Genomic DNA, 23,234 nt, shown 5'->3' on the forward strand with positions numbered 1-23,234 from the left:
GTCCTAAGTGCTTTCTCCGAAAATTATTTCGAGCAATTAGTTCATGAACCCACGCAAATTGTAAATGGTTGCGAAAACACACTTGACCTTGTAACGGAACTGAAATGATGGTGGGCTGACAGTAATTTGGAGCCCGCGCGTCGGAAACGGGCGCGCTGGTGTGAGACTGCCAGGGAGTGCACCCTGATGCCATCTATTGGCGAAACTGGGAATTAGCGCTACCTGTCAGACAATGCACTAAGCTCTCGGAGTCAAATGTATTCCTTTTCTTGGTAATTATAAGTTATTACTGTATGATTTAATGTTATAAAGCGCTAGTAGTAAATTATTATGACTGGTATGAACTCCAGGGTAATAAATACAAATATTCTTAAATACTAAATGATTTCGGTGAAAAGGTGGTAGGGGAACACCCCCACTCTTGGTGATACGAGCGTAGCTAGAGGTAGCTGGAGACACAGGGACTGAACAATGGAATGGCCTGGGGAGTGTTGACGTGATCGGACGTGCGTAACTGTGCTCACGCAAAAGTGATTGTGCAACAGTGAAGAGGCGAATATCGTCGCTGTTTGTGGAGTGGAACGCGACGAATGGTTGTCGAAGCCATCTCTATGCCACTGGGGCTGATTGTAAGAGTCCCTGCGCCCAGATTTTATGGCGGACGTGCAGTAGCTTATACGAGTGCTACAGCTCGTAGTTCCAGCCGCCATTGAGGGCATGAGGCGTGAAGAGCTGCGTTAGCCACATGCATCTCACCACCAGCACCGACACATCTACCCAAGGCAAGACTGCTTGCAATTGTTAAGTCGAACTTTGTATACATGTAAAAGGAGAATACCAGTTTTCTTTTATGCAAGTGCAGAGGACAGAATATAGTAATGAGTAAAATTACGACGCATGTTGTTCATTGTAAAGTGTAGTAACCTCAAACATAGTATAGTGAAATCAGACTGAGGCCACCATCGCCTCTTTCATTTACAATTCTTTTGGTTGTAGAATACTTTAGCGTATAAGAATGTTGAAAAGAGCAATGGTCACAACAGAATGAGTCGCCTATTTATAGTTACTTAAATTTTTCTGAGTAACTTTTCAAGTAAAGTCACTTAACTAATTCTATATCAGTTGTCCAAAGAGTAATATCCAAAATCATTAAATAAGTTGAAGGATAGGATTTTGTTAACCTAAGTTGCATAAATTGTCTTGGTAGTAATTACCTAGCCAACTCACAGAAATTGAGAGAGTATTTGCTTTGTAGAATCACCTAGAATGATCAGAAATAGTAATATTCAGAATTAAGTTTAAATTCAACTCAAGCCGTTTCACTCTGAAACGAGCCAAAAAATTGATTTATTCTTTTGCTCCTTCAGAGCTGGCGACCGTAGTTATAAGTATTTTCAGGAGGATTCGACGGTAAGTCTGCTGCTCTCGTCGTGCTGATAGGATTATCCACTGCTGCTAGCAGTGGTGATTGGATACATAAGCTCACTACCAAGTTAAGTGGGTCAGGTAGGCAGTGTTACCGTGTGAACTGTAGGGCACTGTAGGCCGTGGATCGAACCCGTTCAATCATCACAGCTCTTTCGGAAATAGTCCGGTTAGGAGTGTACTAATCATTAGGTAAATACTGGCGAGTAACGGTCAAAAATGTATACGCAAGTGAATTTAGCAAGGTCCATGTAGCACCTAATTAACGTGGTGCAATGGCGAGGGTGGGAGTGGAGTAAAATTGAGCTGAGCTTGTGGCAGCTGTGCTGTATTCAAAGATTAACAACGTGGATTCACTACTACCTCTTACCATTAGGACTGAGCTATTTACGGTTATAATACGTAGCAGTAAGCGCAAAGGCGTGACAGCTACAAGTCCGTATTGGCTTTATACATACGGAATTAGGAAGCGGGTCATTCCGTCAGTGGAGGGAGTTAAAACAACCGAGTCAGTTGAGAACATACCCCATTTACTGATGGAAAGATTCGGCGGTTCGGTCGCATGTGGTGACCGTGACAGGACTTACCAAGATTGTAGAATAATGGCTCCAATAAAAGTGTTTTATATAAACTTGTAGTTTCAAGAAAATTTTAAATTTAAAATTCTGTTGTAGACAAATATACCACAATTGGTAAGTTCAAGACGACAACCTGCAAAGCAGCAAAAGAAAGTCCAATAGTAGGAGTTAAACGAGTAATACTTGGTTTAATAAACATTTCTATTAGGCACGAAATACAGCAGCATAAGATGGAGTCGAATAGTAACAAGCAAGACGAAAACATTACAAGGTCAGACCCAGAATTAGGGACCATAGATACTGTTGTAGGGTTGGAAAATCTTATAGATGAATCCACACCCACAAGACAGGAGGAACGGGAAGTGAAACCAAAGGTAGTGAAAAGTGAACCCAATGTACCTGTGGATGCAAGTCACAAGGGAGAGGATATGGAATTAACAAGTTTGTTAAATAGGATGATGGCGCAAATTCGAGACGGAAATGCTAGTTTGAAAGCAGAAATGGCTAGTCATATATCCCAATTGGAGGAAAACCTATCTGGTAAAATAAAAGCCAATTTAGATATTTTGAATACGCAAAGCCAACGTATCACAGAGGTAAACAAATCAGTAAATAGCATTAGGGCTGAAATAACAAATGTTGAGAGAAAGTCACAGAAATAGAGAAAAGATTTGATACCAAAATTCAGAGAATAGAGAAATCAGTGGAACCTTTGGTTAGTGAAAAATTAGAACCGATAATTGAAAGTAAATTACAGGTGATAGTACCAGTTGTAAAGAAAGAGATTGTTAAAGAAACGGCAGCTGATATTGAAACACTGCGCAATACCATGTTGAGTTTTGATGCATGTGTGCAGGAGCAGGAAAATACACTGCGTAATGAGATAAAATTGTTAAGTCAGCAAGTTCAGAATCAGACGTTTCTTAACTGTAGTGGTATCCCATTGGTAATGCAAAAATCGGAAATATTGAGTAGGGAGGAAAAATACGATCCTCAAAAGAAACAAGGTGGATGGCATCCAATGGATTTTTTAAAAAATTGTGAACGTGTCTTACCAACAGACATGTCGGATAAAGAAAAAATTAATTTAGTAATAGACGCTTTAGCAGGTCATGCTAAACGTTGGGGATTGAATTTGGATATCGACAATTTGAAGTTTACAGACTTCAAAGAAAAGTTCCTTGAGGAATTCTGGAGCACACAACAGAGAGATAGGTTGTGGAGAGAATTCGTTGTCGCCAGAATGCCAGAACACGGGCGTGGGCTCATGAAAGAATACTGTGAAGGATGGTTCAAGCGTTTGGAGTATCTTAAAGATCGTAGATCAGAATCGGAGATAGTGTCGGAGTTGTGGAAAAAGCTACCTGACGATTCAAAGCGTTATGTAGGAGGCACTCATCGAACATTCGATGAATTTTTAGAAAAAATCGAGAATGAAGATAGGTGGCGTGAAACTAGAGAGTTTCGAGGTTTCAGAAATCAGAATGGAATAGTAAAAGGTGGTAGGAATGAACCGCAAATTAACATGATGAGAGGAAGAGGTCGAGGAGGTAACTCTCAGCGAGGGAGAGGACACTATCAGGGAAACGGAATGCATTATCAAAATCAGGAAAACTAAATACCGCGCAGGTCAAGGGCCTAACGCGCGCGGAAAGAAAGAAATGGCCCAAATATAGGGAAGATCGGAGTAGTCAGTGCTATAGTAGGATAGTGCGTCGTTCGCCTGAAGAGCAGTTACATAAACGAAACTTTGCGAAGTATAATGCAGGGATACACACAGAGGAGAGAGAGCAGGGAGGAATTATTAAGGGAAATGAAGTAGGAAAGAATATCGGTCGGATGTGAAGGCTCACGTGAATGAAATAAGTACGATTCGAGGTCAGAGTGACGAATTGATGAAGGAAGAGTCGGAGGAGGCGTTGTTTGTCGGTAGGGATGGCAACTGTGCAGAGAGGCAGGGGCAAGGTAGGAGTGATGTGACTTATGGTAAAAGGTTCGTACGAATAGTCGAGGAATCGCATCGAGAAGTAATTAAAGAGGGAAGGGTGGATAAGATAAAGGGGCATAGTGCAGAGACGCATGCCGATTCAGAAATTACCTCGTATGCAGAATATGTACATCAGCTCAAAAGCCAGCCAGCACAATTAGAAAGATCTTCCACTCAAGTGATTAATTTGGACCCGAATATGACAGTGTTAGAGAGCCATACCGATTATGATGTGTACCTAGTGACAGCAAGAGTACATGACTGTGATGAAGATTATTTTAAAGAAATTAGAGAAAGTGTATCTAACCAAGAGAAAGAGTGTTGTGATCCCTGTAGTACTGAAGCAAATGAGTTGAGTGAGACTGGAATTCCATTAGTAGGGAAAAATAATGAAAGTAAGAGTGGCGAATGCACTATCCAACAAAGGGAAAGTAGAGAAATGGATTATAATTTGCAAGAATTACTTGAATCCGAAGAAGGTCATATTTCTAAGGAGGAGGAATTATCGTCAGAATCATCAGAAAGCATCCAGGGAGAGAAAGAAGTAGAGGAAGTTTCCGATTCCGCAACCGAGAGTTCAGGCATGACAGATTCGAATGAGAACAAGATGGCATTAAAGAGCCTAGACGAAGGACTATTGGAAAAAGTGGTGAAAAAATTTAGGATGAAAAGGAGAAAGAAACCTTCAGATGGAATGGTCAGTATAAAAACCGGAAAAATAATATGGCAAGACTTGGCGGTGGAAAAGGATTTATTATGGGAAGATAAAGAAAGTATGAAAGAGGACAATAGGATGCAAACAATCCTACCCATTAATGTATATGGGTACGATTTATATGTATTGTTGGGTACGGGTGCTCAAATAAGTGCTATTTCGCACGCATTTTTTGAGATGATCAAAGAGCAACGAGGAGTAGTCATGGTGCCAGTAACAGGTGTTAAAGTGATAGGGGCGACAGGGAAATGTAGTAAACCTGTTAAGCATCAAGTGATGATGGAATTTAAGATAAAAAACAAGCTATTTTCGAATGCATTTTTAGTAGTTCCAGAGCTCAGTGCCGAGATCATTTTAGGCATTGACTGGTTAATAAAACAGAAAGTAATTATAGATTGTGACAAAGGGATAATAGTTTGTAAAGTTGATAGTGCGGTATTAGAAATACCATTTGAATCATCTACAGTAATGGAAGAGAACCAGCTGGGATGGGTAGAATTTAGAGATGATCATGATTCAGGAATAGGTCAAAAATTCGATTGGTTTCTGGTGAGGCAGATAGTTGAAGATGGAAATAAGGAGACACTCCTTCGAAATGTAGTGGAAAAAACGGAAGGACTATCTGATGCCCAAAGGGAGGATCTATGGCAAATTCTGAAAGAAAATCAGGAGGTATTTTCGGACAAATTATGAGTACTGCATGGAGGTAGAGGAGCATGAACCTTTCTTTAAACCACCATATAATGTACCCTTGTCTAAGAAAGAAGCAGTTCAAAAAGAAATAGATGAAATGGTTTCATGTGGGGTCATTGAACGGAGTTCTAGCCCATATAATAACCCACTGGTGATAGTAGGTAAGAAGGATGGAAGTGTACGAATAGTGATAGATGCTCGTACTCTGAATAAAGTAGTGAAGAGGGAGTTGGATCGTCCAGAGAACATAGATAATTTATTGCAGAAGTTTAATGGTGTAAAGTACATGACTAGTTTAGACCTAACTGCAGGATACTGGCAAATCCCATTAAGTGAGGAGTCTAGGAAGTACACGGCATTTTTATTCAATGGCAAATGCTACTATTTCACAGTGGTACCATTTGGCCTAAATACTTCTGTTTCAGTGTTCATTCGGGCTTTAGACAAAATTTTAGGGAGTGAACTTAGTTCGCTAATCACGGTTTATGTAGATGATCTGTTAATTGCTACAAGGACATGGGAAGAGCACACGGAGTTATGTGACAGGGTGTTCAAAGCTTTAATTATAGGAGGAATGAACCTGAACCTGAAAAAATGCGAGTTTGTGAAGAAAGAAATAAAGTTTTTAGGTCACATAGTAACACCGGAGGGAATTGAAAAGGATCCCGATTAAGTCAAAGCAATAAGAAATTGTCCGGCTCCCAAGAATAAAAAACAACTAAAGTCGTTTATAGGACTTTGTTCCTTTTATCATAAGTATGTGGATGATCAGGTGTTCAATAGCCCACATCTGAACAACCTACTTAAGAAGAACAGTGTGTATATATGGACTGAGGAATGTGAAACAGCATTCAACCGGCTAAAAGACAATTTGGCTAAAAACATAAAGTTATGGCACCCTGACCTGTGTGAACCATTCCACATGGCAACAGATAGTTCAGATTATGGATTGGGAGTATCCATATTTCAGGAGGTAATGATAGATGGGGAAAAAACTCTTAGACAAATAGCATTTGCGAGTAGAACCATGTCTAAGTACGAAAGAAACTATACGGTTTCAGAGAAGGAGGCTTTAGCTATAGTATGGGGTTTTAGGAAATTTCAACTTTTCTTATGGGGACATAAGACTGTGGTCCATACAGACCACAAAGCTTTAATAATTTTGAAAGACTGCAGATTGTTACATAACAGGTTGACCAGATGGGCGCTGTTTTTACAACAATTTGATATAGAGATCAAGTATGTTAAAGGGAAAGAACATGCAGTACCGGATGCTTTGTCGAGATTACCGGAAGGATGTGAGACACTAGAAAGTGTAAAGAATAGGGAAGATATTTTTGAGGTGAATTACTTCAAAAAAGCGGAAGGAAGAGAAAAAATTAGGGAAATATGTCGGAATATGCGAAGATATCAAAGTGATGATGATGCACTCAAGTCGGTAAAGGTCAAGTTTGACAATCCGGACGCAACTAACATAAGGGCTTCATATAAAATACATAAAGGTGTACTGTATCTTCAAAGATTAAATAATCCAGGGAAGTGGAGAGTATGTTGGCCGGAACAACACACTGAAGTGCTGATAGATTATGTTCACTTGGCATATGGCCATTGTGGTGCACGGAAGTGTACCGATAAGTTAGATGAATGCATTACCTTTAACAACATGGCACGAAGGGTAGCACAGAGGATAAGATCTTGTGGTCTATGCCAAAAGGCGAAAGTAACAAATGCAACTAATCAAGGGCCCATGCAATCAATGAAACCTGATGAAGTATTAGAAATAGTAGCAGTAGATATCTTTGGACCATTACCGAAAACCATGGGGGGTTTTGTGCACATATTTGTAGCAGTTGAACTTTTCTCAAAGTATATAAAGCTATATCCCTTGAGAAAAGCTACTGCCAGAGCTGTGTATGATAAAATGGTGTGTGATTATTTTGTGAAAGTAGGGAAGCCAAAGAGAATACTATCAGATAATGGTGTTCAGTTTTGCTCAAAAATGTGGAAGGAGGGGATAACTGAGAAACAGATAGAAGTGGTACATATCTCAGCTTATCACCCATCAAGCAATCCGGCAGAAAGATATATGCGTGAGATAGGTCGGTTATTTAGGACGTACTGCCATAGTAACCACAAGAAGTGGGGCATGTATGTGAGTGAATTCGAAGAAATCATGAATTCATTAACAAACGAGAGCACTGGATTTACTCCAAAGAAATCCTGAAAAAGACGAGAAGTAAAAGTCTAGTAGAAGACCTACTAGAATTTCCAGATAGAGTTGAATTAGATTATGATAGTAAAAAGAACTTAGTAAAAGACAAGATGAGAAAACAAGCAGATGTGAGAATTCGTCGTCACGACGAAGAAGTAAGGAATCCTAAATTCAAAATAGGTGATCTCGTTCTTGTAAAAACACATGGAAAGTCAAGTGAAATTAATAACGAGATCAGCAAATTTAAATATATATATATAATGGACCATTTAAAATAGTGTCCATACCCAATGTGAATGCTTATTATTTAGAGTACCCATTAACAGGAAAACGCCTGGGAGTAAGAAACATAGTGGATCTCAAAAGGTATGAACCACGAATTCTACCAGATTGAAAATAAATATATAAATAAATATTAAAGTAAACCAATATGTAAATAGTTTTGTTTCTTTTGTTCTATGTGAAAGGTAAATGTTCACTAAAATATGTTGCAGTATTCTAATGAAACTTCTAGTTTAAGTAGAGACTAAACAGACCGGGAAAGACTGAGCTTCTAAGAAAGCCTTAATAGATGTGTAAATAAGTGTTGTGGAAGAGGTAGAAAAGTGAGGAGGTAAAGTGAAAAGGACAGGCTATAAAGTAATAGGCGCATAACGTGTATTTTACTTGCCTGAGATAAAAGAAGTGTATTTAAAATTTTTGAAAAAAAAAAAAAAGATGTTTAAAGTGTACTGTGTTAGAAGTAAGAAAATTGGAAAGAATATATGTAAATCATTTATGTAATGTTTAGCAGGAAAGAGAGAAAGAATTGGTGTTTAATTTTAAATATGTAATATAAGTATCGAGGTGTATCAGTAAGAAAGAGAAAACCCTTGGTAAAAAGCTTAACGAAAATTTCAGATTCATTATAGGAGAGACTTCTTATTGAATTATCACTGTTAGATACTTCAATAAGAAGTGGGGCATGTGTAACGGAACTGAAATGATGGTGGGCTGACAGTAATTTGGAGCCCGCGCGTCGGAAACGGGCGCGCTGGTGTGAGACTGCCAGGGAGTGCACCCTGATGCCATCTATTGGCGAAACTGGGAATTAGCGCTACCTGTCAGACAATGCACTAAGCTCTCGGAGTCAAATGTATTCCTTTTCTTGGTAATTATAAGTTATTACTGTATGATTTAATGTTATAAAGCGCTAGTAGTAAATTATTATGACTGGTATGAACTCCAGGGTAATAAATACAAATATTCTTAAATACTAAATGATTTCGGTGAAAAGGTGGTAGGGGAACGCCCCCACTCTTGGTGATACGAGCGTAGCTAGAGGTAGCTGGAGACACAGGGACTGAACAATGGAATGGCCTGGGGAGTGTTGACGTGATCGGACGTGCGTAACTGTGCTCGCGCAAAAGTGATTGTGCAACAGCGAAGAGGCGAATATCGTCGCCGTTTGTGGAGTGGAACGCGACGAATGGTTGTCGAAGCCGTCTCTATGCCACTGGGGCTGATTGTAAGGGTTCCTGCGCCCAGATTTTATGGCGGACGTGCAGTAGCTTATACGAGTGCTACAGCTCGTAGTTCCAGCCGCCATTGAGGACATGAGGCGTGAAGAGCTGCGTTAGCCACATGCATCTCACCACCAGCACCGACACGTATACCCAAGGCAAGACTGCTTGCAATTGTTAAATCGAACTTTGTATACATGTAAAAGGAGAATACCAGTTTTCTTTTATGCAAGTGCAGAGGACAGAATATAGTAATGAGTAAAATTACGACGCATGTTGTTCATTGTAAAGTGTAGTAACCTCAAACATAGTATAGTGAAATCAGACTGAGGCCACCATCGCCTCTTTCATTTACAATTCTTTTGGTTGTAGAATACTTTAGCGTATAAGAATGTTGAAAAGAGCAATGGTCACAACAGAATGAGTCGCCTATTTATAGTTACTTAAATTTTTCTGAGTAACTTTTCAAGTAAAGTCACTTAACTAATTCTATATCAATTGTCCAAAGAGTAATATCCAAAATCATTAAATAAGTTGAGGGATAGGATTTTGTTAACCTAAGTTGCATAAATTGTCTTGGTAGTAATTACCTAGCCAACTCACAGAAATTGAGAGAGTATTTGCTTTGTAGAATCACCTAGAATGATCAGAAATAGTAATATTCAGAATTAAGTTTAAATTCAACTCAAGCCGTTTCACTCTGAAACGAGCCAAAAAATTGATTTATTCTTTTGCTCCTTCAGAGCTGGCGACCGTAGTTATAAGTATTTTCAGGAGGATTCGACGGTAAGTCTGCTGCTCTCGTCGTGCTGATAGGATTATCCACTGCTGCTAGCAGTGGTGATTGGATACATAAGCTCACTACCAAGTTAAGTGGGTCAGGTAGGCAGTGTTACCGTGTGAACTGTAGGGCACTGTAGGCCGTGGATCGAACCCGTTCAATCATCACAGCTCTTTCGGAAATAGTCCGGTTAGGAGTGTACTAATCATTAGGTAAATACTGGCGAGTAACGGTCAAAAATGTATACGCAAGTGAATTTAGCAAGGTCCATGTAGCACCTAATTAACGTGGTGCAATGGCGAGGGTGGGAGTGGAGTAAAAGTGAGCTGAGCTTGTGGCAGCTGTGCTGTATTCAAAGATTAACAACGTGAATTCACTACTACCTCTTACCATTAGGACTGAGCTATTTACGGTTAAAATACGTAGCAGTAAGCGCAAAGGCGTGACAGCTACAAGTCCGTATTGGCTTTATACATACGGAATTAGGAAACGGGTCATTCCGTTAGTGGAGGGGGTTAAAACAACCGAGTCAGTTGAGAACATACCCCATTTGCTGATGGAAAGATTCGGCGGTTCGGTCGCAACCTCTTAGCCACAAACAATCCAGAGCTAATAGAGAACATCATGACTGATACAGGGATTAGTGATCACAAGTTCGTTGTAGCTAGGCTCAATACCGTTTCTTCCAAATCCACCAGAAACAAACGCAAAATAATTTTATTTAAAAAAGCGGATAAAGTGTCACTAGAAGCCTTCCTAAGAGACAATCTCCATTCCTTTCGAACTGACTATGCAAATGTAGACGAGATGTGGCTAAAATTCAAAGATGTAGTAGCAACCGCAATTGAGAGATTCATACCTCATAAATTGGTAAGAGATGGAACTGATCCCCCATGGTACACGAAACAGGTCCGAACGCTGTTGCAGAGGCAACGGAAAAAGCATGCGAAGTTCAGAAGAACGCGAAATCCGGAAGATTGGCTAAAATTTAGAGACGCGCGAAATGTGGCACGGACTTCAATGCGAGATGCCTTTAATAGGTTCCACAACGAAACATTGTCTCGAAATTTGGTAGAAAATCCGAAGAAATTCTGGTCGTATGTAAAGTACACAAGCGGCAAGACGCAGTCAATACCTTCGCTGCGCAGTGCCGATGGTACTGTTACCGACGACTGTGCCGCTAAAACGGAGTTATTGAACTCAGTTTTCCGAAATTCCTTCACCAGGGAAGACGTATGGAATATTCCAGAATTTGAAACACGAACAGCTGCTAGCATGAGTTTCTTAGAAGTAGATACCTTAGGGGTTGCGAAGCAACTCAAATCGCTTGATACGAACAAGTCTTCAGGTCCAGAATGTATACCGATTAGGTTCCTTTCAGATTACGCTGATACAATAGCTCCCTACTTAGCAATATATACAACCGCTCGCTCACCGATGGATCTGTACCTACAGATTGGAAAATTGCGCAGGTCGCACCAGTGTTTCAGAAGGGTAGTAGGAGTAATCCATCGAACTACAGACCTATGTCATTGACGTCGGTTTGAAGTAGGGTTTTGGAGCATATATTGTATTCAAACATTATGAATCACCTCGAAGGGAACGATCTGTTGATACGTAATCAGCATGGTTTCAGAAAACATCGTTCTTGTGCAACGCAGCCAGTTCCTTATTCGCACGAAGTAATGGCCGCTATCGACAGGGGATCTCAAGTTGATTCCGTATTTCTAGATTTCCGGAAAGCTTTTGACACCGTTCCTCACAAGCGACTTCTAATCAAGCTGCGGGCTTATGGGGTATCGTCTCAGTTATGCGACTGGATTCGTGATTTCCTGTCAGGAAGGTCGCAGTTCGTAGTAATAGACGGCAAATCATCGAGAGCAAAATTGAAGTGCTATCAGGTGTTCGCCAGGGAAGCGTCCTGGGACCTCTGCTGTTCCTGGTCTATATAAATGACCTGGGTGGCAATCTGAGCAGTTCTCTTAGGTTGTTCGCAGATGATGCTGTAATTTACCGTCTAGTAAGGTCATCCGAAGACCAGTATCAGTTGCAAAGCGATTTAGAAAAGATTGCTGTTTGGTGTGGCAGGTGGCAGTTGACGTTAAATAACGAAAAGTGTGAGGTGATCCACACGAGTTCCAAAAGAAATCCGTTGGAATTCGATTACTCGATAAATAGTACAATTCTCAAGGCTGTCAATTCAACTAAGTACCTGGGTGTTGAAATTACGAACAACTTCAGTTGGAAAGACCACATAGATAATATTGTGGGGCAGGCGAGGCAAAGGTTGCGTTTCATTGGCAGGACACTTAGAAGATGCAACAAGTCCACTAAAGAGACAGCTTACACTACACTCGTTCGTCCTCTGCTAGAATATTGCTGCGCAGTGTGGGATCCTCACCAGGTGGGATTGACGGAGGACATCGAAAGGGTGAAAAAAAGGGCAGCTCGTTTTGTATTATCACGTAATAGGGGAGAGAGTGTGGCAGATATGATACGCGAGTTGGGATGGAAATCATTAAAGCAAAGACGTTTTTCGCCGCGGCGAGATCTATTTACGAAATTTCAGTCACCAACTTTCTCTTCCGAATGCGAAAATATTTTGTTGAGCCCAACCTACATAGGTAGAAATGATCATTAAAATAAAATAAGAGAAATCAGAGCTCGAACAGAAAGGTTTAGGTGTTCGTTTTTCACGCGCGCTGTTCAGGAGTGGAATGGTAGAGAGATAGTATGATTGTGGTTCGATGAACCCTCTGCCAAGCACTTAAATGTGAATTGCAGAGTAATCATATAGATGTAGATGTAGATACGATAAACCGCAATCGCGATAGGCTACAATTCGACCTTTATCAAAGTCGGAAACGTGATGGTCAATTGCTGTTTGTGTATGAGAAATCGGTTGGAAACTTTCCTCAAGTAAGCACGTTGTAGGTGTCGCCACCGGCGCCAACCTTGTGTGAGTGCTCTGAAAAGCTAATCATTTGCATGTCACAGCATCTTCTTCCTGTCGGTTAAATTTCGCGTCTGTAGCACGTCATCTTCGTGGTGTAGCAATTTTAATGGCCAGTAGTGTACATTGTCAGTGGTGGTGGTGCTGTCTCGTGCACTAAATTTTTACCCCGGTTTTTGTTTTACGAGATTTCCATTTGGTAATTCGTAATCGGATGTGTTTTGTTTTGTTCGATCCTCTGTTTAATGTAACTCTTCCTTTTTCGATTTAGCGAGAATCTGTTGACTTTGTATTTGTCGAATTATTCGTCATACTGACGTAATCAGTTAGTACAATCGTTCCCAGACTCGCTTTGAGTATCTTCAAGTTACGTACGATGTAGGATCAATTGTCGAACCGCATCGCCCTTGCTGCGAGTGGCGTGCAGGCTACCGTTGTTCATTGCCTGCGCCACCTACAACTCTGCGGAGTTATTTTATGCGCACTCTGCGAAATTTTTCTCTAAGAACCACCGGTGGCCTGCCCCGTTCCTAGACAACTGCGATTTGTCTAAAAAGAACTGATCTCCATAAAGGGCCAGATCTGAGACAGTCCGGCGTGCCCTTCTTCACAAAGTATTCAGAGAGTAAAAATTTTGTAAGAAGGACAAAATCTCAGTATTAGAAGTTACAACACATGACATCGAGTTATCAAAAATCATCTCGTGTTACATACAGTGTAAAAAAAAAGAAAAAATTTAATAGCATTACTCTTCCTTTTACTGCTTGGAGTCAGGTAGTTTTTTTGCATTCTGAATAGTTGCCACCTCTGTAAAGAAGAAACTACGTTAGGCACCGAGTGACAAGCAACTTTGCAAACAGGATACAATTACTTGTCCTCGGTCAGCTGCAGCGAAAGAAGATCCCTGACAGATGGCAGCGCTGTTGTCAGCTTTCAAGATTGAGGGGTAACAGGCTGCCGTCAGTGCTTTCCGAAAGCAATAGTCGTCTACACGTAAGGAAACAATGAGGTGTTGCCATAAAAGTCTATAAAACCGCGTTATGTGACTAACTGGTTGTGGGAGTTGTGCGAAGCAGCCGTGCTAATCCCAGGTATCTTCCTTTGCCATACAGACAGTGATTACTCAAAACTGCTAAAAACAATTTCGCAGTACCCTAGTGACTTGTGAAGTTGGTGTTTTGTTATTGGAGATAAATGTCATTACACTTTTAGCTACTGAAAATCGCTCCATACAGCCACCTTGCAAGATGGGCCACTTTTAATAAAACTATTAGTTGTTCTGACGAACTGGAATGGTGAGCGAGCACCTTAGCAGTTCAGTTAATTAAGCATTATCTAGAGTGTGCTAAGGTACCGTTTGGAAAGTAGAAGCCCAACGAAGATTTTGATGACAATGGACAATTTATGTACAATAATTTCAATTCGTAGTACAGTATACCATGAACACAAGACAGCTATGAAAACGAAATATGCTGTTAACAATAAATTAATGGTGGAGAACACATGGTAATAGTATAACTATAGAACACACTTTTCAGATATGGGCAGGAAAATTAAGCTGTGAGTTAGTTGCTCTTAACAATTACGTGGAATAGTTTTGGGGAAATGGAAATGAGCGTATGGCATCGTTGGCCGGGAGGCCCCATTCCGTGCAGGGAAGTTCGGCAGCCATGTGCAAGTCGTATTGCACCCGACGCCACATTTGGCGACCTGCGCGCCGGTGATGAGAATGAAATGATAATGCGGACAACACAACACCCAGTCCCCGAGCGGAGAGAATCTCCAACCCGGCCGGGAATCGAACCCGGGCCCGCTTGCGTGGGAGGCGACCACGTTACCACCCATCTAAGTAGGCGGACAGTTTTGGGGAAATGACTGCTAACGGACTGCTTGGATAGAGAAGCCTGCGAAACAAAATGTATTGCGCACACACGCATATAAGAATTATAAAGCATGTACTCGTTTCATGACGTAGCACAAACTTAAATGTGCCCACTGTATTTATGGACAAGGAAGGTGGCACAAATTCGCAAAACGAAATCGTAGTTTTTAGAAATCCAATAAGCAAAACACTTCAGTGATGTTTTAGTAAATGAAAGTAGTATGGAAACATTTACTGGTATTACGACATCGCTAAGCTAATCTACAGCCACGTGGTTCAAAGGGCAAAATAGGAGGCATAAATTCACACATAAAATCTGAATTTGACTAGAATCAATAAGCAAAACACTTCCGCGATGTTTTAAGTAGTTAAATAGCACTCAGAAATCTATATAGAGGAGACACACCAGCTCGTCACGTCGGATCGAAGTATACCTGAGCAGACTAACTGCACCTACGTCCACCCCATGCGTTGAAAAAACAAAGAAACCCTTGACCGTTAAAAAAAAGGTCCCTTGACGGTTGAAAATTATAAGTGTTAGTACAAGTCGCTAAGAGGGGAACTCAGCTACTATTACCATACTGACAGAGAAAAGAGAATGGCGAAACATTCCTCCAATGTGAGTCATTTCTCTAACTATATAGATATCCTTCACCTTTTAGAGCCTGGGGGAACTTAATGAAGCACGAGTTATGAAACTGTTTCTAGTCTGTGTAATAGAGATGAAAGTAAAAGCGCAGTCTCTGAGTTCAGTAGAGTTCTGAGTGTCTCCAGTCATGAACGGAACACCGAGCGAGGTGGCGCAGTGGTTAGACAAAAAATGGTTCAAATGGCTCTGAGCACTATGGGACTCAACTGCTGAGGTCATTAGTCCCCTAGAACTTAGAACTAGTTAAACCTAACTAACCTAAGGACATCACAAACATCCATGCCCGAGGCAGGATTCGAACCTGCGACCGTAGCGGTCTTGCGGTTCCAGACTGCAGCGCCTTTAACCGCACGGCCACTTCGGCCGGCAGTGGTTAGACACTGGACTCGCAATCGGGAGGACGATGGTTCAATCCCGCGTCCGGCCATCCTGATTTAGGTTTTCCGTGATTTCCCTAAATCGCTCCAGGCAAATGCCGGGATGGTTCCTTTGAAAGGGCACGGCCGTCTTCCTTCCCCATCCTTCCCTAACCCGATGAGACCGATGACCTGGCTGTCTGGTCTCCTTCCCCAAACAACCCAACCCAACCCATTAACGGAACAGTGTGGGTTGTGTACGCTGTTCACGTTTTACGAAGGGCTTTCCGTAAGTAAGCATCACATTTTTTTCTGAAATCAAGTTTGTTTTCCTGAGGATCTGAATAAACCATATTATTCCCCACTCCTTTGGTACAAAACCATAAGTTTCAACATAATCTCCGTTCAATGGGACGACCTTACACTACCTTACTGGGAGGGCGTGTATGCCCGTATGGTACCACTCTGCTGGTCGACAACGGAAACGTCATGCTGCATCAGTAACCTCCGCATCATCCACGTACTGCTTCCCGTGGAGTGCATACTTCATTGGATCAAACAGATGGAAGTTGGGCTTTAGGGAGAAACCCAGTGGGCACGTATCTTTGAGTACCCCAACTGGTGGACGAGAGTCTCAGCACTGTTAGCCCAGACGTCCAGTTGAGCAGAGGGGTGTTTGACCTGATCCATCCATCACCCCGAATGAGCGCTTCACACGTTCTCAAACTGCAGGAGTCACAGTTGTGTGCGGCCAGTTGGCATGTGAGAGATCAGAGAGGTTTGGGGGGGGGGGGGGGTTGTTTTGGGGACGGAGACCAGACAGCGAGGTCATCGGTCTCATCGGATTAGGGAAGGACGGGGAAGGAAGTCGGCCGTGCCCTTTGAAAGGGACCATCCCGAAATTTGCCTGGAGCGATTTAGGGAAATCACGGAGAACCTAAATCTGGATGGCCGGACGCGGGATTGAACCGTCGTCCTCCCGAATGCGAGTCCAGTGTTTAACCACTGCGCCACCTCGCTCGGTTTAGAGAGGTTTGTGCGATGTTGTTGCGGTGATGGCAGACCTCGCCCAACGACTCACCGTCTTTCCTTTCCTGCCACGTGTCCGAAGACATTCTGCAAGCGCCTATGAAAATCTGCTATGTTCTAGTTTCCTGCCTCAAGAAACTCAATGACAGCTCTGCTTGGAACGCACCCCCGTTACAGACGCCATTTTCAAGGTTACATATAGCGCCGACACATATCAGAACTTCATCACACTATAAGTGCTAAAGCAGGAACATTCCATTACGTCCCACAACAAATTCTGCATTTTTTTCAATGGAAATTAGCAGAGAAAAAATGAGTTACTTATTTATTGAACGCCCCTCGCAGATACATCTCAGAGGCTCAGTTCGAGCATAAACCATGCACGCGTTGTCACTTTGCAGCAAGAAGCACGGCAGGCTACTATCCGAATTTATGTACATTTCAGCGAAGTCATTTGAGCTTTCAAACACTGTCGTGAGATACAAAACGTTGAAGAACTGCTTCATAGTTGTAGTCTGCGGTCGACAGCTAATGACCCCTTCCTACAAATTATGGCTCTTAGATGCCCCAAGGAGAAATCAACAGGGCTGCATGCTGCCATTTTCGATGGAAGTGGGTGGATTGTCTCGATCCACACATTACGCAACCGTCTCCATGTAATGAATTTAGCATCCCGGTGTCCGAAAACTTCAGCACTGTGGTGCGCGAAGAAGGTGGGTTATGAAATATGAATCAGTACCATTGGTTTCACTGATGAGCGCAAGACTTGTGTGATGCCCGATGGTCATTAGCAGAGCGTGGAGATCCCCAGGCATGAATGTATATCACAAGCATGCTATCCCACAGGTCGAGCAGGAAGATGGAACAGTCCCGGTTTTGGCTGATATTGTGGACGCCTCTGACTGCTATCGAGTGTAATCTGAGTCCCGTTTGGTACCGGGACAAGATACTCCAACGTATTGTACAGCCCTATTGTCAACATTTCGGCTAGGGGTTCGTCTTTCAAAGCGATAATGCACGAGTACAGCGCACCAACCTCTTGAAAACCTCCCTCCAAGAGGTAGACATCAACGAAATGGAATGGACTGCTGTATCCGCCGACATAAACTCGATCGAGCATACATGGGATCAGTTTAACTTGTAGTGCATGACTGCACGAACTCTCCTCACACACTGGGACAGCATGCCAAGGAGGGTTCAAGCATATTACAATGCATGAGGATGGAGAAACATGGTACTGAATGTTAGCCAGCTGCAGATTTTCATTTCACTGGCCTGTTGTCAGTAATATAGGGTATATATTATTATTATCTTAATATGTACATAAATCAGTGTGTTAGTTGTTTTCTTTTTCTCTGTATCGAACAGTCTTCCCTCAAACACGTCAAAAACTTTACGACCTGATGCTTTCTGCACAGTCGTAACAGCACCACTAGGTGGACTACGCCTATCAGTATAGTTCTGTGCGCACAGGTAGGCCAATGAATTTAATCACGATCAAGGTTCGTGTCCATTGTAAGACACAGTGATTGTCAGAGTGTGCTTGTGAAAAATAATTCCATATCAGTTCAGAGGTTTAATACTAGTAGAAGATTTAAGTAAGGTGCTATATATGATGGGTATATCAGCTGTTGCCTCCTCAGGCTGGTTAATTCATGGTACACTCGACTTCTTATACTGTCCCAATTTGGTAGTAAGTGTAAATAACTCTCTCCTACTATCCTAGTGTAAGTGTAGTGAAGCACGTTTTGAGACTGGTTCACCTTCCACCACAAGAAATTATTTTCCTAGTTGGTGATAAAAGTAATTTGCTACGAATTTTTGGTAATCGGTAAATACTGTTTCAGAGATCTGATGTATTGCTGACATTTTGAGACGTCTGGAAATAGTTTTACAGAGCTAACATTCCTCAGCTATTGACTACTGGTAATACAGAGATATGGATTGCAAATTCCAGCTGAATATGTATCTTGTGAGATACTGGAAGGAATGACAGAGGGAGGGTACAATCTGACATTTATGTTAGAAAATACCGTGAGCAAAAGGTAAGAAATGGTGGGCTTATGATGTAGATGTATTTGTGTGATGAAATACGTTGATATTATGCAATGATGTAATTGGTACTTATGCTGAGCAATAATGAAGGAATAAAGTGTTTTGGATTATGGTGTGTATGTAAGTGAAGAGATATTTTTAAGAGTAAATATTTCAGGAAGCCAATGAGGAGTAGAAGATGATGTTATTTCTGTAGTGATGATGTATGTTGGTGTTTTTTTTATGGATTATTATTTCAGGTAGCCAATGAGGGGAGGTGATCAATGTACCGGCTAGTCTGGATTTCGCATCGTATTGCGTGAGCTCCACATATTTCCGTTCAAAATTAAATTTTCACGTAGTGCTGTTGCCCTGCGCTGATACAGATTTAGATATAAAAATAAGTTTTTTACATTTTTCATATACCAACCAGACACGTGCAAACACGAGTCTCGAAGTTTTACAATAAAGTTTCACGGTGACGTTGTTTTGTGCCCAGTTTCGGTTAACGCAGTGCATGGGTCTACTCTTGGTGTAGTTGGAATAAACAAGAATTCAACCGTTTTGTTTGCACTGGACGAACTTTGTATGTTTTTCATTTGAAGCGTGAACACATCACTCCTCCTCTACTGGAAACATTTGCAATTGTATGATTTGGAACAGTTAATTTTCGTTTGCATCTTCCACAGCCTCACAAAACACAGCTTTGTTGAAGGCCATCTGATCCCAACTATCGGTCATTTCGCTGTGGCAGTTCTACTTTACACAGCAAGATCGTGTAGGCTATTCATGTTCCGTACTAATAATAGGTCATGACTAGCTTTACACACCTGTATTCTTCAATAACAGAGAACGAGTGAAGAAGTATGAAGTGAGCGTAGCACCACAGTTCTCAGACTCGTTGAACTCTCAGAACTACACTGAGGTGGGATGGCGATATGCACAACTACAGATAGCAGTAGTATCGCGTTCACAAGGTATAAAACAGCAGTGCATTGGCGGAGCTGCCCCCCTCCCTGCCCCTCCCCCCCCCCAAATTCTATAAGTCGCTGCAGATCCTTAAGCACCATGCACGCCGCCTCACCTTCGATATATGCCTCCCATCCCCCACGCGGATCCTCTATGACCTGATTCCTTTCCCCCATCTGCTCCTTTTCCTGGAACACATCCGAGTCTTCTGCATCTCCCGCCGACTTGATCCCCCTCATCCCTTGGTTGCTCCTCTTCTCTTCAACCCCCACCCTCTGCCATGCCTTCATCGTTGTGTCCACCCTACCCTCCACCTCTACACCGTTCATCTCCTTTCCCACAGTGGCTTCCATCAACTCCCCCTCCCAGGTGGTGCCCTCTCTCCCTCCATTTATCCCTCCTATCAACTCTGATCCTCACCACCCCTTACCTCTCTCTGTCCTTTTATCAGCTCCCTCTCCCCCCTCTTTACATCCCGTTTTTTCCCCGTCCACGTTCTCTCTGATTCCCTTCTTTCCCCCGAGTCCTTTTGCTTTCCCCTCCACTGCCTTCCACAATCCTTTCTGCCTTCGCCCTGCCTCCCCTTTTTTCTATGACCTCTCCCTCCATCGGCTCCCCCCCCTTTTCCTCGCCTGCCCCCCCTTTTCCCCCTTATCAGTCCGGGTCCTCCCCCCACCCCAATTTGCTTCTGTGTCGCCTCTATAGTGTTGTTTTAAGTGAATGTTCAGTGTTGTGCGTCCTCTGTCAGTGTTGCGAATGACCACCACACTGACGCTAGTTGCGTTTTCTCTCTCGTGCGAACAGAAACCAGATTGTCGCAATGTTTTTTTTAAGTGTGCCTGTCTACTTACTGTGTGTCTTCATCCACATCGTCAACGCCGTGTTTTTATTTCTTAAATTCTACAACTTTCCGCCATTTTACAGTTTTTCATAAGGTCGCCGTTTTATCACCTGCTTTTATTTTTTTATATTCTTATTATGTTTTTTAACTTTTCTGTAGGCAGTAGAGTGGTCTATTACGCTGCTGCCAGGCCGCCGCCCTCTCAGGGGGGGGGGGGGGGGGGGGGGAATCGAAATGCAATAAAGAAAAAGAAAGAAACGGAGCTGTCAATTGTACTCATGGGATTCATGTGAAAAGATTTCCGACGTGATTATGGCCGCAACAGGGGAATTAACAGACTCTGAACGCGGATTGGTAGTTGAAGCTAGACGCTTGGGACACTCCATTTCGGAAATCGTTAGAGAATTCAGTGTTCCGAGAGCCAAACTACATTGTCGAGAATGTCCCGAGAATATTAAATTTCAGGCATTACTTCTCACCATGAACACGGCAATGGCTGACGGCCTTCACAAAATGACCGAAAGCAGCAGTGTTTGCGTCGAGTTGTCAGTGCTGTAGACAAGCAACATTGCATGAAGTAACCGCAGAAACCAATGTGGGACACGACGAACGTATTCGTTAGGACAGAGCGGTGAAATTTGGCGTTGATGGGCTATGGCAGCAGACGACCGATGCTACTGCCTTTGCTAACAACACAACATTGCCTGCAACGCCTCTCCTAGGCTCGTGACCGTATTGGTTTGTCCCTAGACGACTGGGAAACCGTGGCCTGGTCAGATGAGTCTCGATGTCAGTTGTTGAGAGCTGATGGTAGGTTTCGTGTGTGGCGCAGACCTCACGAAGCCTTGGACGCAAGTTGTCATCAAGGCACTGTGGAAGCTGGTGGCTGCATGTACATGGAATGGGCTGGCTACTCTGGTCAAACTGAACCGATCATTGACTGGAAATTGTTCCTAAACAATGCGCTATGTCGCTGGTTAACAGTTATTCGTTTGAAGTACATTCTGAACAGTTCGAGCGAGTGTTTTTGCCATCCAGATCGCCCGACGTGACTCCCATCTTACATTTATGGGACATAGTCGGGAGGTCAATTCGTGCACAAATTCCTGCAACGGCTACCATTTGGTACTTACGGACAGTTATGGAGGAAACATGGCTCAGTATTTCTGCAGGGGACTTCCAACGACTTGAGTCCATGACAGGTCGAGTTACTGGACTACGCCAGGCAGAAACAAGTCTGACACAATATTAGGAGGCATCCAATGATTTTTGTCACCCCAGTGTGTAGCGGCAAGGAAGGAAGCCCGTCAGCACAGATGAATAGCGACCCCTTGATTTGCGAAGTTTGCAACCAGCAATGTACGACTCGTACGCGCTCCGTTTCTGATCCGTAGAGCACGCGAAGCGTCGTTGTTCCTGCGCTCGAAACGCGAATGAAACTGGAAGGGACCGTGATGCGTGCTACATTGGGAAGTATCCTCTGCGATACACTTCACAGCCGCGCGGAGTGCCCGTGCGGTTTGAGGCGCCATGTCAAGGACTGCGCAGTCCCTCCTGCCAGAGGTTCGAGTGCTCCCTCGAGAATGGGTGTGTGTGTTGTTCTTAGCCTAAGTTAGTTTGAGTTAGTTTAAAGTAGTGTGTGAGTCTAGGGACAGATGATCTCAGAAGTTTGGTCGCTTAGGAATTCACACACCAGACACACGCACACACTCTTCACAATGATTTTCGTAGAGTAAGTGTTTTTGTTTTGGAGGTTCAAAGAGTTTTATTAGGCCTCGACGGTGTTGATAACATCGGCGCCAATGTGTGGGTCAAAGTAAACTCATAATGCGCGACTGCCGAGCGTTTTCCTGGGGCGATAAGCGGCGATACGGAGTCTGTGGGCGCGCTGACAACGGGCGTGGTTGGACTCGCGGCAGCGATAGCGCGTGCATCGGCCCCCGGCTAGCCGCCGCTACCCGCGGGCCAGTGCGACGGCAGCGGCCAGCGGGCAGCATGTATCAGCACGAGCACCACGGCCCGCACGCGCCGCTCGGCCGCCAGCAGTCGGCCGCGGACCTGCTCGCCTACCGACGCTTCTCACCCACCAAGTTCGCCAAGTCTGTCGTCGGCGTCCTCAAGATCGTCATCACCGTGAGTGCGCACGCCGCCTACATTAGACATGCTGCCCTACGCACGTAATGCTCGTTTCGTACCGAGGGCGGGACGGGTGGGCGGCGATAATGTCAAGTACCTGCTTTCTACACGTACATTGAGCCGGTCGCCTTGGCCGAGCAGTTCTAGGCCCTTCAGTTCGGAACCGCGCGACTGCTACGGTCGCAGGTTCGAATCCTGCCTCGGGCATGGATGTGTGTGATGTTCTTAGGTTAGCTAGGTTTAAGTAGTTCTAAGTCTAGGGGACTGATGACCTCAGATGTTAAGTCCCATAGTGCTCAGAGCCATTTGAACCATTTGTGACTGACTACAGGTGCGATTCTCTGTGACAAGTAGAACGGCCACCAGAGTGCACTGCTGTTTTTCGTGTTTACGTCTACATCTACATCTACGATTATACTCCGCAAGCCACCCAACGGTGTGTGGCGGAGGGCACTTTACGTGCCACTATCATTACCTCCCTTTTCTGTTCCA

The 23,234-nt window shown here is 43.2% G+C and overlaps 1 protein-coding gene across 1 annotated transcript in view; it reads left to right on the forward strand.

The window, feature by feature from the left end:
• The first annotated feature begins 22,433 nt into the window (after positions 1 to 22,433).
• Positions 22,434 to 23,234, forward strand: part of LOC124616279 — a 150,339-nt gene continuing 149,538 nt past the window's right edge. The window contains exon 1 of the mRNA XM_047144581.1: positions 22,434 to 22,739. Within this exon, the coding sequence (XP_047000537.1) occupies positions 22,434 to 22,739 (306 nt within the window). The remainder of the gene's footprint in view (positions 22,740 to 23,234) is intronic.

This window comes from Schistocerca americana, chromosome 5 (genome assembly GCF_021461395.2).
Source record: "Schistocerca americana isolate TAMUIC-IGC-003095 chromosome 5, iqSchAmer2.1, whole genome shotgun sequence".
Taxonomy (NCBI): domain Eukaryota; kingdom Metazoa; phylum Arthropoda; class Insecta; order Orthoptera; family Acrididae; genus Schistocerca; species Schistocerca americana.